A 15,554-nucleotide genomic window follows, 5' to 3' on the forward strand; every position below is an offset into this window, starting at 1 on the left:
CCATGCGTTGTATTGCGGCCATTTGTCTTTTAATGCTCTGCTCAAACGCATTATTTGCATTCTATAATGAGCACCAGATATTGTTTCACTTGGTTTGAACACCTCATAGTACACGACACCGAGCTGGTCCCACCAAATGCATAGCATGATCTTGGAGTCGTGAATATTCAGTTTGGCCGTCGACATGGAAGCATGGCCGGCATATCCCCATGATTTTTTGCATTTGGGGTTATCGTAATGATCCCATTTTTCATCCCCAGTCACAATGCGGTGCAGAAATCCCTTCCGTTTGTGCCTCTGAAGCAAACATACAAACGACATTCAACGTCTCTTGGTTTCAGGTCACACGGGACCCAAGTTCCTTCTTTCTGAATCATGCCCATAGCCTTGAAACGCTTTGAAATGGCTTGCTGTGTCACTCCCACTAATCGTGCCACCAATTCTTCTGGAGTTTGACGCGAGTCTTCTCTCAGCAATGTCTCCAATTCAGCATCTTCGAAAATATTCTCTCTTCCACCACTCTGCCGGTCTACGAAATTAAGATCTCTGTTCTTGAAGCATTGAAACCACTCACGACACGTTCTTTCACTAACAGCATCCTTACCAGACGTACTTGAAAGCATTCGATGAGACTCAGCCACTGTTTTCTTCATATTGAAATAAAACAGTAACACCTCCCGCAAATGACAAGAATTAGGCTCGTAAATTGTCATTTTCAATCAAGAACAACTTTATGATGCAGACACAAATCGACTAATGTTTGAATGCGGTCATGTTGACCAAGGTCAAAGCTAACTGCCTGACGTCTGCGATCTGTTTCTTTCAACTGCTACTTACCGTTGTCGCCACCTATCGGCAAACGGGGGAAACAAAGTTATACACCTTGTAGTATTTTTGAGGCTCATAAGGGTGAAGGTTTTTATAAGATTTTAATTAACAGGCATCTTCTAAATTATGACACAAAATTCAAGCTCTAGTTTAGATTACAGTAAATATGTCAGGTTGTGCACATTTTGCAACTTGCAGAAAGTAATGTACGTAAAAAAGTGCAACTGGTTGAAGAAACCCATCAATCAGCTGTAAAACTTCTAGTGACGTTAATTTTCTTCTCAGTTCCACAAATTTTTGGTTAAAATTATTTAAAATAATTTTGTTTGACTTTATCACAGTTGTAATGATGTAACAACTCATAACCCTTTAAACATCATGAAACTTTAAGAAAATCCTCATTTCTTATTAAGAGTGAATGTTTTCAGATGGTAATTGAACTCCTTCATGTTAGGTACTGTTGTATCTCTCTTAAGATAAAAACCATGAAATGTGTGGAAGATATGTTTTCATTGGCACTATTGCAGATTAAGGTAATATGCATCTGCATAGTACTGATTCACTGCGATAAAAATCCGATCTTTGATAAGTTTACAACAACTAAAAGATAAAGAATTTAATATAAACAGAAACTTACAAAATGCAGTAAAAAATTAAAAACTTTATATTAAACGGGAATACATCACGGTCCTAAGATATCCACAACTAAATTCCTTAGGATGCTGCTGCTATCTCTATCTCTCTCTCTCTCTCTCTCGCCTGAAAAACAATTGTTGCAGTATGTGTTAGCACCAAGAAGCTACTCTTACTTTTACCTCTCCTAAAAAAAATGCAGGAATAAGCAGTCTATTGTAATAATATTTTATATGACACAGGTTTTGTTAAATAGTACAGTATCCTGAAAGTTTGAAACCGCTTGACTTTCTGCTTAAAGCTGCGAAAAAGGCCTAGAAATGTTTTGCTAATTTCATAATTCCGCACTTGTCGAGTATTTTAGCTTGACATCCACAAAATCCTTAGCTTTCTACAATGCTGTTAAATATTGAAGTCTTTCACCTCCTGTAAGACAACAACGCATCCATGAGTGGTTATATAACCACCACAATGGCTTGATGTTTTAAAATACACACATGTGTCAGCCTTTATGTCCTTTTAATCACCATGCGCATACTCTCTCCTCCCAATTATGATAATACTAGAGATAATCCTGCCTCATAATAATAATCCTTGTGGCATCCAAGTTCTTCCCTCACAACCACAGACTACAAACAAAATTTCTGTAAAAGATTATGCACCAAGTTCTTCCCTCACAACCACAGACTACAAACAAAATTTCTGTAAAAGATTATGCATTGTTTTTGAGCGACGCTTCAACAGTGTCCTGATATTTCTAGCTGGAGTCCTTTGTATAGTCCTGTTTTTTCAAGATGACATGAGAGAGAGACTATCAGTTATGAACTGACCAACTTTTTAAGCAGTTTCTGACCTAATATCCATAGCATTCACTTTTGTTATTTTTGTTTCATTCCATTTCATTGTGCTACGCTAGCTCTTCATTGGCACAGGATCTTTAGTGACTGTTTTGTGGGAACAACGCAATTTGACATCATGGAAAGAGGCAAATTTCAACGCTAAGTTTGCAAAGTCGATATGCACAAAAGGTGAATGTGATTGTGATTATCTGTTTGAAAGAAACAATATGAAGAAGACCAACTTCGCAGAAATTTTTATTTATATTTTAGCTAAACACGAGTGAAATTTGTGTTGCATATACACATAAAATTTCACTTAACACTGTGCTTTAATATTGCTAAATAGTTGTTGCATTTATAAATGCTATCAGTCACATAAAACCCACATGGACAAAATATACAACTGTTGTACAAGTATCATGCAAGAATATTTATAATAAACAACAAGAAATGTTAAAAGACTCTGTTAGAATCTATTCTTCAAAAAGGAAATATCTAATTCACTGACCAGTCTATGCACTTATTTTTAAAAATTTCAGTGCATATGATTTATTCAATAGCTTTGAAGCTCATATTAAAACATTTTATACTTGCTTGTGTGCCTGTGCATATGAGGAAACTATCTTTTAAATTATATATGGTAAAGACAGACACATGGCCTGTTTCATACACTATGATTAGGCAATCCATTAAGACGGCATCTAACAAACTAACCGGAGCAACCAGCAAACAATTCATGTAAAGAAAATAATCTTTCTCCTAAACATCCCAAATATCCACTCCTATGCAAACTTTTTTGGTGAACCTCACTGATAAGATCCTTGCAGTTAATAAACCAAGTAAATTTCTTCATATTATCATACCCCAATGATATCTTGGGTTATCAGCTGCAGAGAGTTCCATGGAAATTTACTGATTACAAACTTAATGTTAAATGATTACATATCATTCTTCTTAAATATTTGTACCCCAACATTTACACTGTGTTCCTTTCTTATGAAAAAATGTGTTTTAACTATAGAGCATACTTACTGACTTGGTCTTCTGTAATCATCACAACTGGAATTTCTTTAATTTTATCCTTAGCAAGTGGAGGAGGACCAGTTCCATCCATCTGATTCAACAGCTGGGTTACAATTGCATCCAAACCCTCTCGCCCCCATGCATAATCTCCTGGGTTTCCCAAGAAGAGTCTAGAAAAAGAAGTACATTATGTAAGTAACATAGGAAGGAGCAACATATCATTTTCCTACTTTGTGTTTTACCAAATACGAGACAACCTACAACAGATCAAATAGTTGGGTACCATCAAGACAATATTCAAATGAAAAAAATAAACAATTTCTATTCATGAACAAGTTAGGTAAAGCTGTCCTCTATTAAAAGATTGGTTTGAACATTACAGTACTTTACTAGGCAAGTGCTATTGCAATGGTACAGCCTTGGCTTCCTCAGGTTTTTGAACTGACTTAACCAGCCATACAAGGACCTATAACCACAGTGAAATCTAGCATGTTTCACATTTACAAACCATCAGGTAAGTGAAAGAAGCAATAAGTGAAGGAAAAAATTCTAAGACTGACTAGGAAATCCAGGATGGAATAATGACAATATTATGAAAAGGATGGTTGCTACTCACCATATATTGGAGATGCTGAGTCACAGATAGGCACAACAAAAAGACTGTCATACAAGTAAAATTTTGGCCAAAAAGGCCTTCATCAGAATTAGACAAAAAAAACACACACACACACACACACACACACACACACACACACACACACGGCCTCAGCAGCCAGAGACTGTGGCCATATGCGTGTGTGAGCTGTGTGTGGATGTAGACTAATTCTGATGAAGGCCTTTTCGCCCAAAAGCTTACTTGTTTGACAGTTGTGCCTATCTGTGACTAAGCATCTCCGCTATGTGATGAGTAGCAACTATCCTTTTCATAACATTGTCATGAAGACTGAATAGGGTTTAAGCCTTTGCCTCTGTGGCTTAATCGGTAACTGCCAGATTACCAATTCAAAGATAAAGGCTTAAATACACACAGTTCTGCTTCATAAGAAATACTTTTTGCAGAAAGTTAAAAAAAGTAAAGAAAGCATCTAATCTTAAATAAATGAAAGAACCTTTACAGAGGTTTCCCAACATCCTTCAGTTTTATGTCCCTTCTCCCCTAACATTTTAATGGCAATTCTGAGATACTATAAAGCAGTTCTGTCATGTGAGTAAACTATTTGCCCACTGACACTCACCCAAGGTATATGATCATGTAAGCTATGGCCCACCTCCTGGTTTCCTGCATGTCAATTGCTAGCCCACCGTTAACTGCGAGTGCGCATGGCAGGTGCTCAAGATGGAACAGCTGGCCATAATGGAAACCAACTGAAAGATTCATCAGTATTTTAAAAATACTCCCACATATATTTAAACAAGTAAGGACTTGATTATTAATTACAATGAGAAAACCACTTGAAAGATCCTGAGGCACAGTCAAATTAAAATGAGACAGATAGGAAAAAAGTACGTAAATTCTTTGTAGGAAAGTTCTTGTAGAATGTAAATACTGTATAGTTACAGGGACCCCTCACAGAAAAGCCAAAGCATTGAGTTGTCGAAAGGCACGCACAAAAGAAGGAAAACTTGCTGGCTTTCAGAGTTAGCCCTTGACAAGCTAGAAGTGTACACACACACACACACACACACACACACACACACACACACACACCACACGTATGTTCCTACATGGTACCAGACAGACTGACAGTGCCCCTTGCTATTGTGGGGGGTAAGGGGAAGGGCATCTGGTGATGTGATGTACAGAGAGAGAGAGAGAGAGAGAGAGAGAGAGAGAGAGAGAGAGTAGGCAGGGAGAGGGACTGGGGCTGGGTGGCTAGCAGCTTGGAGCACCCACCACAACCAGTCCACCTGCCACAAAATAGCACTGGCACTGTCAGTCTAGCTGGCACCGTGTAGGGGGATAGGCAAGAGTGCGAGTTTGTTGATGTTTTGGTGTTACTGTGTTATTTTACTCTAGCTCGTCAAAGGATAACTCCAAAAGCTAACACGTTTTCCTTCTTTTGTGTGTGCCTAGCAACAACTTAACTCTTCTGCTTTTTGGTGTGTGTTCTCATTTAATCCTATGGTAAGTAGACTGTTTATTATTTCAACAGTAATCACCATAACTGTTAATACATTTATCCCACAGTGGGACAAGCTGGTCACTGCCTTCGTGGGAAAATGTTTGCGGTTGACTGTAGATTTGAGGCAAATCGACAGCCATAAATGTCTTTGGGCAGGGCTCCAAAAAATGTGGAAATGGCATGATGAAAGATTGGACTTTATGGAGGATGTGCAATGGCTCCACAGTGGAACTTCTATAGCATAGTCTAAACATCCTTGGCAACATGTGAGCAGGCATTATTCTGTAAGAGAATAATGCAGACCTGAGCAATTCCAGCAGGACAATGTGACACCCCACACATCCAGGAACACTCATCTGAGTTTAAACACTCCTGCTGGCCACCGGACTCCCCAGACATGAACATTATTGAGCATATCTAGGATGTCTTGCAACGTGCTGTTCAGAAGAGATCTCCATCCCCTCGTCCTCTTACGGATTTATGGACAGCCCTGCAGGATTCGTATCACACATCGTGAAGTCGAAATGCCCAGGAACATTGATGAATGGCATTATATGCAACAGAATAATGCCATCCGTCAACATTCCTGGGCATTTGGACTTCATGGCATGCTTCAATTTTTTCAAAGTGTTCACGTACTGCTGTAAACAATTATGGCACTATATTCCTGAAAGCTGGTGAACAATGGGCCTTTGCAATAAAAGAAGAAGGATCATCATAACATTCCCCGAGCAGGTATGCATGGCTTTGGACTTTTTCAGTGAGAATCAATCCATGTTCTTACATGGTCTGATACTTGCTCTCTAGCTCAAAATGATGATGACACCGTATTTCATCTACCTTGACAATAATAAATAGAAAACGATATTCTTCATTGTGATACTGTTCCTGGTGCTGCAGTGATGTTGACATTCTGTTCAACATCTGTTCCTCTGTCAGACTGTGAGGAACTCATTGTGCACAGATTTTTCAAAACTTCAGATGCTTTGTCAGGATGACATTAGCAGTACAGTGAATGAGGCCCAACAGGAACGGAATGTCTTCTACAACCCGATTTCCGTCATTTCTGACAGTAACACCCACAGCAGCAATAATAAAAGGATTAATGACACAATGAGCCTATCATGGCTGACTGCTGTCTTTTAATGACAGCCAATTCTCTTGAAATCTTTTATTTCACATAAATAGGCATGTAACCTACTGTGTTCGTCATACAGAACAGACATTTTGGCATCAATTCCACTTCCTCAGACTCTTTCCATGGTCAAAAACAACCACACACTTCGCTGCTTATCGTTCCCAGCCTCCACAGTGAAGAGACAAACTTGCAGACCTCGTATTGAGCATGTCGTGCAATCGAATGGCACAGTGGCGACATTCATGCTCTGCCTTCCTAATTCCCAACAGAGGAGCCACATTTGTCAAGGGTGTTTCAAGTACACTGCGGAAATTTCACTGTGAAGCCCTTACACATCCACCATACAGTGCCAATCTCTCCCCATGCCGTTTCATATTTTTACAGCCCTGAAGAAAGACATTTGTGGTCATTGGTTTGCTTCAGATGAAGAGGTGCACGTCTAGGTACAATCATGGTTCCATAGGCAACCACAAAAATTTTTCCATAAAGTCAATGACCAACTTGTCTCACAGTGTGATGAATGTATTAACAGTTATGGTGATAACTTTTTGAAATAATAAACAGTTTACTTACTTTCTTCCACCTGCCTTCTTTTGATTTGACTATCCCTAATAGAATTTGACTTTTGTGTAAGACAATAAGAAGTTATATAGCTTGAGATTTCATTGTTAGTTTCATTTTTGGTAGTCTTTCAATACCCAATTATAGTGTAATGTTGGGGTTATGTGAACAATAAATAAATTACTCATTATGGAATCACTGACTTCTGTTTTGTTTTAATCGATATTTTATGATCATAAAATTAAGTTAGTTTTGGGAAAAACGGCATAATTTTTCTCTCAAGTTCATATCAACATAGATTACGATCTTTATGTATGTGCAAAAGCAAAATGATTAGAGTTAACTGACCTTTAAATCTTCAAATGATCAGATTTAACAATGGCATGAGTCAGGCCAGTTTCTATCCTAATTTATTAAAATATTCACATTAGTATGAAAGGACTATGTGGGTGAATTTTTTTTATATTGTTGATTCAAATTAATTTAAAATTGCTTTGACAGATTACTGTGTTGAAATTACAATTCATTCATTTAGATTATGTCTACATATAGTGCTGGTACTTTATGATTTAATTACATATTTCGAATTGTCTTCTTTTAACTATGTTTTGGAAAGAGTAGCTTTTTAATATACTCAGTTCTGTAAGAATTGTAATAAGGTAGAACTAGTGTGTTTCCCTCAGACTTTTAGACATGCTACACTGAAGAGCCAAAGAAACTGGTACACCTGCCTAATATTGTGTAGGACCCCCATGAGCATGCAGAAGTGGCATGGACTCAACTAAGGACTGAGGTAGTGCTGGAGGGAATTGACACCATGAATCCTGCAGGGCTGTCCATAAATCCATAAGAGCATGAGGGGATGGAGATCTCTTCTGAACAGCACATTGCAAGGCATCCCAGATATTCTCAATAATGTTCACGTCTGGGGAGTCTCGTGGCCAGCAGGAGTGTTTAAACTCAGATGAGTGTTCCTGGAGCCAGTCTGTAGCAATTCTGGACATGTGAGGTGTCACATTGTCCTGCTGGAATTGCTCAGGTCTGTCGGAATACACAACGGACATGAATGGATGCAGGTGATCAGACTGGATGCTTACGTACGTGTCACCTGTCAGAGTCATATCTAGTCAGAGTCATATCTAGACGTATCAGGGTTCCCATATCACTCCAACTGCATTCATGAGATTCTCTCCATACCCATACATGCCCATCTGCTGCATACAATTTGAAATGAGACTTGTCCAACCCGGCAACAAGTTTCCAGTCATCAACAGTCCAATGTCTGTGTTGACAGGCCCAGGCGAGTCATAAAGCTTTGTGTCATGCAGTCATCAAGGGTACTCGAGTGGGCTTCTGAAAGCCCATATCGATGATGTTTCATAGAATGGTTCACATGCAGAAACTTGTTGATGGCCCAGCATTGAAATCTGCAGCAATTTGTGGAAAGGTTGACTTCTTTAACATTTAATGATTCTCTTCAGTTGTCATTGGTCCCTTTCTTGCTGGATCTTATTCTGGCTGCAGAGACGTCAGAGACTCGACTTCTTGTCCCATCGCTCATGTACCGACTATAACACCATATTAAAACTCACCTAGATCTTGATAACCTGCCACTGTAGAACCAGTAACCTATCTAACAACTGCACCAGACACTTGTTGTCTTATACAGACGTTGCCGACCACAGTGTCGTATTCTGCCTGTTGACGTACATCTGTGTTTGAATACGCACACCTATACCAGTCTCTTTGGTGCTACAGTGTATTAGCCAACACTAATTTGTAAGGAACTGATTTCTATTTTATTAAATTTTTAAGTATTTAATTTAATTCATTTTTAAATTGTTTTGTTTTCCATTATTTAACTGTTACAGATTCTTATTCTTCTTCTTCTTCTTCTTCTTCTTCTTCTTCCTCTTCCTCTTCCTCTGGGTTTCTAATTCTTGTGTGTTTTAATAGATTAAGCATTTACAGTGTTAACAATTTTTGGCTGGTCATCAAATTGAAATTATTATTTATTAGGTTCTTTACGTTCTGTTGCTACGACCATTTCGTATTAAGTTAATTTGAGTTTAATTTTATCATCTTTATTTAAATTGGTGTATTTTGCATAAATGAGTTAGAGAATCATCAGCTTTATTGCTACTGCTTCTTACCCTTTAGCTTGTTTTAGTTTTCTTGTTAGGCAGATACACTCTTACTTTTTTTTTTATTTTATTGAAGGTGAATCATAACTAGCGTCAGGGTTTAATATTGGGTTTCGTACAGGACGATTTTATTTTATTTTATGTTTTTAGCAGAGTATACTATAAGTGTTTTTATAAGGATACTTGTAGTTTACTTACTGTACCAATATTTACTGCAAATCCTCCTCAGCCTCACCAACACAAATTTGTTCCTATGGAAGGAACATCTAAATGCTATTTCAATATTTGAAGTGTAATTATTAAATAAAAATAATGCATTTACAATTTTATGAGAAGGAAAGTTGCCACTCACCATATAGCGGAGATGCTGAGTCACAGATGGACACAACAAAAAAGACTTTTACAATTAAAACTTTCAGCCACTGGCCTTCGTCAACAACATACGCACATACGTGCCAGCACATACACACACCCCTGGAATGGGAACAGGGAAGGGGTTGGATGGATGAGGACAGTGACTAAAGAAGGTTGAGGCCAGAAGGGTTACGGGAATGTAGGATGTATTGCAGGGGAAGTTCCGACCTGTGCAATTCAGAAAAGCGCGCGCGCACACACACACACACACACACACACACACACACACTGCAGTCTCAAGCAACTGAAACCACACTGCGAGCAGCAGCAACAGTGCATGATGGGAGTGGCAACTGGGTGGGGGTGAGGAGGAGGCTGGGGTGTGGAGCGGGAGGGATAGTATGGTGGGGGTGGCAGACAGTGAAGTGGTGGGGGTGGCTGACAGTGAAGTGCTGCAGGTTACAAGGAGGGCAGGGGAGTGGTGGTGGTGGTGGTGGGGGGGGGGGGGGGGGAGTAGCAGAAAAGGAGAGAAATAAAAATACTGGGTATGGTGGTGGAATGACGGCCGTGTAGTGCTGGAATGGGAACAGGGAAGGGGTTGGATGGATGAGGACAGTGACTAAAGAAGGTTGAGGCCAGAAGGGTTACGGGAATGTAGGATGTATTGCAGGGGAAGTTCCGACCTGTGCAATTCAGAAAAGCTGGTGTTGGTGGGAAGGATCCATATGGCACAGGCTGTGAAGCAGTCATTGAAATGAAGGATGTCATGTTTGGCAGCTTGTTCAGCAACAGCGTGGTCCACTCGTCTCTTGGCCACAGTTTGTTGGTGGCCATTCATTCAACCTGTTGGTTGTCATGCCTACATAGAATGCAGCACAGTGGTCGCAGCTTAGCTTGTAGACCAAATGGCTGGTTTCACAGGTAGCCCTGCATTTGATAGGATAGGTGATGTTAGTGACTGGAGTGGGTGATGGTGGGAAGATGTATGGGACAGGTCTTGCATCTAGGTCTATTACAGGGGTATGGGCCATGAGGTAAGGGACTGGGAGCAGGGTTCATTTAAGGATGAACGAATATATTGTGTAAATTCGGTGGACAGCGGAATACCACTGTGGGATGGGTGAAAAGGATAGTGGGCAGGACATTTCTCACTTCAGAGCATGTTGAGAGGTAATCTAAACCCTGGCCTTCCGTGTAACCTGCAGACCTTTACTGTCTGCCACCCCTACCATACTATACCTCCCCCTCCCTCCCCAGCCTCCTCATTACCCCCACCCAGTCGCTACTCCCAACTGCACTAGCGCTGCTGCTCACAGTGTGGTTTCAGTTGCCTGAGACTGCAGGTGTGTGTGTGTGTGTGTGTGTGTGTGTGTGTGTGTGTGTGCGCGCGTCTATTGTTGACAAAGAGCACTGGTCAAAATCTTAACTGTGAAAGTCTTTTTGTTGTGCCTATCTGTAACTCAGCATCTCCACTATATGACGAGTGGCAACTTTCCTTCTTATTATATTATTACATTCCATCCTGGATTTTCCATTGTTTGATAGCATTTACAATTTGAATTACTATAAACAATTCCAATAATGTAATATTGTAAATGCAGTAAAATCAATGAAAGAGCTTTTAATAAATCTAAATATGCGTTTATCATCATACAGTAGTGCAATTTAACTAATTTCTTGAATTGAGCCTGTTCACAATTATTTTATTTAACTTGTCAAGGGATATTATTGTTTTTTGATAATTAATATGAATATGATAATTCATGATGTTAAGGCAAAATTATAGTAACTAATTTTGGGTGAAATATTACATTAGATGCAATCGGACTAATGTAGCATTGAAAAGAAGAATGAATGAATAAATAAATAAAAATAAATAAAAGAAACCTCCCATTTTTCCTCACTATTAACCCAATTATGAGTTTCTGTGAAATAATGAAATTACTGATATAGGATGTCTTAATTTAATATTATTAAACATTTGAAAATATGATAATACTGTAATAATTGTTTTAATACTTTCAGTAATTATTATTTTTTTAAATACCAGGTTTTTGGGCTGAGGCTAGGAGTAATTTTGTATGCCTGAAGTTCTAACACGAGGGGGAGTCATACTTCTGATTTACAAGATTTTTTACTTAATGTTTAGATTTTTCCTAGTTTTATCTACGTTCCATGGTTGAGGTGTGACTGTATTCAGTACACAGGAAGTAGAATAATGATGCCTTCTGTCACGTATTCCCGTGTTTTATTAACAATTTGCAAACTTATAAACTTCACAGCTAATCTTCTCACAATAACAATATATATTTTACATCAGCTAACTTATTCAAAAATTTGTGATTGAAGGTGTTGTTATTCATATTTCCTGCATATTTTTATGTTTTCTATATTTAACCTTCACATTTTTAAGGAAAATGTAAACACCAAAATAAATAAATCAAACAATGGAAAATTCAGGATGGAATGTAACAATACGAGAGAAGGAAAGTTGCTACTCACCATATAGCAGAGATGCTGAGCCGCGATAGGCACAATACAAAGATTCACACTATCATAGCTTTTGGCCATTAAGGCTTTTGTCAGCAGTAGACACACACACACACACACACACACACACACACACACACACACACACAAGCGCAACTTGCTCACACATCTGCCATCTCAGAGAGCTCTCAGCATTTCCAAAATAAATAAGTTATTTACAAGATGCGGTTTAAATACAAGCTGGAATATCCTGAAAATGATAATGGAGGACCTTCATTACATTTTAAGACACTATCATTAGCTTAGCGACGCATATAAGTCTGAAGGAAATCATGTTATGACACAAAATTTTCCCACAAAACTGACTGGACATTACACAGATGTAAAATATTATTTTTAAGATTTCAAGACTACTGTTAGTTAGAACCTTTGATTATGTGGTGGAAATAAATTGTGCACATGACAAGTTGGGAAGGATGCCTACAGTCTCTAGAACTGGGCTTCACAGCCAAATCGCACCATGAGCAGAGATCGAGCAAAGGACTGCAAAGTAGCAATACTGTAAATTCCCCCCCCCCCCCCCCTCCTTCCCAATCATTACAGGGAATAGAGTTTATACTCTTTGTCACTAAAACTTTCAACAAACTGTTTACAACGTTTATCCAAACTAAGTCTCCCTGTGGGGGATGCATGACTGACACGTTTAATAACAGCACCTCACAAAACTGTTCTACCCAAAGTGTACATAAATGTTCCGCTGCAATACCAAACATTCTTTTATTAAACCACCATCTGTAAAAGGGCACAAAGAGGTTGCTAAAAGTAATGCAATTTTTTAGCTCATCCAAACAGCACTCCCACTCTACTTTTCTTCCTCTTCTTCATTGTGTTTTCTTTAAAGTTTTAAAACTTCTTGTACACCCTCAGGTCCTACACATTTTTCATTTCCTTATTCTTTGACATGGTAACACATGTAGTGGCTCTGTAAATCAAACTTCCAGAAAGTATTCACTGTATTATAATACACTAAACATTTTGTGAACCCATCTTTTTGTGTAAAAATACAAGATTTTTCTCCCTGTGAAAGTACAAGGCCAAGTGCAAAGACACCATCTTACACAATGCCAACTCTCCACTGCTGCTGTTAGGTGGCACTGCTATTATAACTAACCTACCGCATTTCACAGTTGTCACCCCGATATGGTGCGCATTCATTTCCCCCGCTCCGAATCACACCACTACTGCGAGCTGGATCCTGTGCAGGGGTGAGTGCTCACTCAAAATTATTGAGTTATTCAGCCTGCTCTAGAAGCAGGTTATTCTCAAACAAAATCGTACCATTAATCACAAGGTAAGATTAACAACACTACACTAAGGTATGGACTGATTAGTGTCTTCCCTGCTACGATTTTTGTGGTGACATTACACAGACAAATGCTGCACATCATTAATACAACTACAGAATTCAAATACATGACTATAAACTGAAGTTGTATGCATATAGCGTACGCTGCCGCAACTCTCTGCAATTAGAGAATCTTTGGTTTACTTTTCATAGTTCTGAGTCTACAGTTGACAGAGATGATGGAGTGATCCTTTCTTTAAAAAAGAAAATACACAACTCTATTCCATATGATGCTCATATTCTTGGCAATATCAGGATTTTTTTTAAGCAATTACTTCTCATTTCTATTCAAGCAGTGATGAAAGCAAAAGTGAATGCCTCCTTGGGTACAATGCATTATTGCCTAAATCCAAAAACCAGATGATACTCTGGAGGATTAATTGCAAGACGAGACAATCTTCAACAAGAAAAAATACATATACCTTAAAGCAGGGGTATACCAACTTGCTAGTATGGCAGGCCGCAAACCACTCACTGTGATTAATTCACATCATTTGTTTCAAAACTTTGCATTTTATTTAAATTTTTTACTTTCCTTGTATTATTACTGACTGATGATCATGAAGTATGCACTTACAGGTTCACACAAATACATAAAATTGTTGTTTACCTTCAATGCAAAAGTTCAATGCACTAATGAACAGGGTCACAAAGCTCACCGATGCAAGTTATGTACCGTAGAATACATGAACCACTAACATCTAAACAATGACATTCCCTGCAGGTCCATGTGCAGCTTCTGATGCCGTAACTGCATTGTTGTGCAAGTTCAAAATAAAGTGCCCTGAGACAAGTTATTATTCTGATCTGGGTTGCCCCTGCCTGAACGCCAGAAACACCATCAGATCAATGGCAGACCCCATACATCCCACAGTCTTTGCATCCCTGCCTTAAAGTAGCAGTAATGATATTCAGGAGCCTGAACTTGTTTCAAAAGTCTTAAAGGTATGAGTATCAAAAGATAAAGCAGTGTTGGAAGTTACGTTGTATTGTAAACAAATTTTCAATGGGAGCCAGTGGAGCAATCAATAAATGAATATTTTCTGCCACTACTGTAATATGTGTCTTATGTCCTTATTTGCATACAGCAACTGTTGCTCTGTCACTTCTGCCAGGGAATTCAAAAAACATTTTCCTGCAATACCAGATGCAGAAAAGTTGCCTCTGAATCTTCCATATATGAATCATAAATTTGCTTGTCTATCTCTTAACACGTTGGAACACAGTTCAGTACTCAAGACTCCGGAATATATTTTGTCACAGAAGCTTCATAAACCATGCTGATGATGTTATTACCTATAAAGTGTTTTATCTCACACACTACTCTGTCAACAATATCATTACGAATCAATCTTGACAGTTACTGGAGTCATCCTAGCTGATGGATGGAATGGAGGCCTTCATCCACTACCCACTGATTTGTAACAGCATGAACAGGAAAGTCAAAGCACAAATCAGTAGCATCACTTCAAACATTGCCCTTCCAGCAAATATCACCCTTCCACTCAATGGCATAGCTTGCGAAAACAGTTGCATAGTCAAGTTTGAAATTTATTTCTTTTCGACAAACAACCACACCAAACCAGACAAAAAACAAGTCACCCCTGGCAGACATAACACTAACACCATGTAACACTGCCTCTATCCTTGACAATGTCATCAATTCTGTGAGAAAGGGGTCCACAAGTTTATTCATGTATGCCATATCCAACTGGAACCATTTGTTGATTATTAAATACCACAGAGCTATCATAGTGCGGAAATGCTGAGTGTCATGTTTCACTTGGCATTCAAGATCATCCCAGACATTTTCTGTGGAATTAAGGCTAGGTGATTTAGGATGACAGTCAAGGTGCAATATGTGTCTCAGTGTTTGTCAAACTAGAAGCGTATAGGTGCAGCTCTGTGCCCACACCGTACTCGGCATGAAGATGTAGAAGATAGAGCAACACTTTGTTACCGAGGTTGAAATAAACACCCTGGTTCATGTTCATGATAACCTGAGTGAATAGGTCC

General features: G+C 38.8%; 1 protein-coding gene across 1 annotated transcript in view; it reads right to left on the reverse strand.

Moving 5' to 3' along the window:
- LOC126198585 (E3 ubiquitin-protein ligase Iruka-like) overlaps nt 1–15,554 on the reverse strand; it is a 135,920-nt gene that overhangs the window by 17,269 nt on the left and 103,097 nt on the right. Inside the window, exon 5 of the mRNA XM_049935026.1 lies at nt 3,333–3,493. Coding sequence (XP_049790983.1) covers nt 3,333–3,493 — 161 coding nt within the window. The remainder of the gene's footprint in view (nt 1–3,332; nt 3,494–15,554) is intronic.

The sequence above is a fragment of the Schistocerca nitens genome, chromosome 8, assembly GCF_023898315.1.
Source record: "Schistocerca nitens isolate TAMUIC-IGC-003100 chromosome 8, iqSchNite1.1, whole genome shotgun sequence".
NCBI lineage: Eukaryota > Metazoa > Arthropoda > Insecta > Orthoptera > Acrididae > Schistocerca > Schistocerca nitens.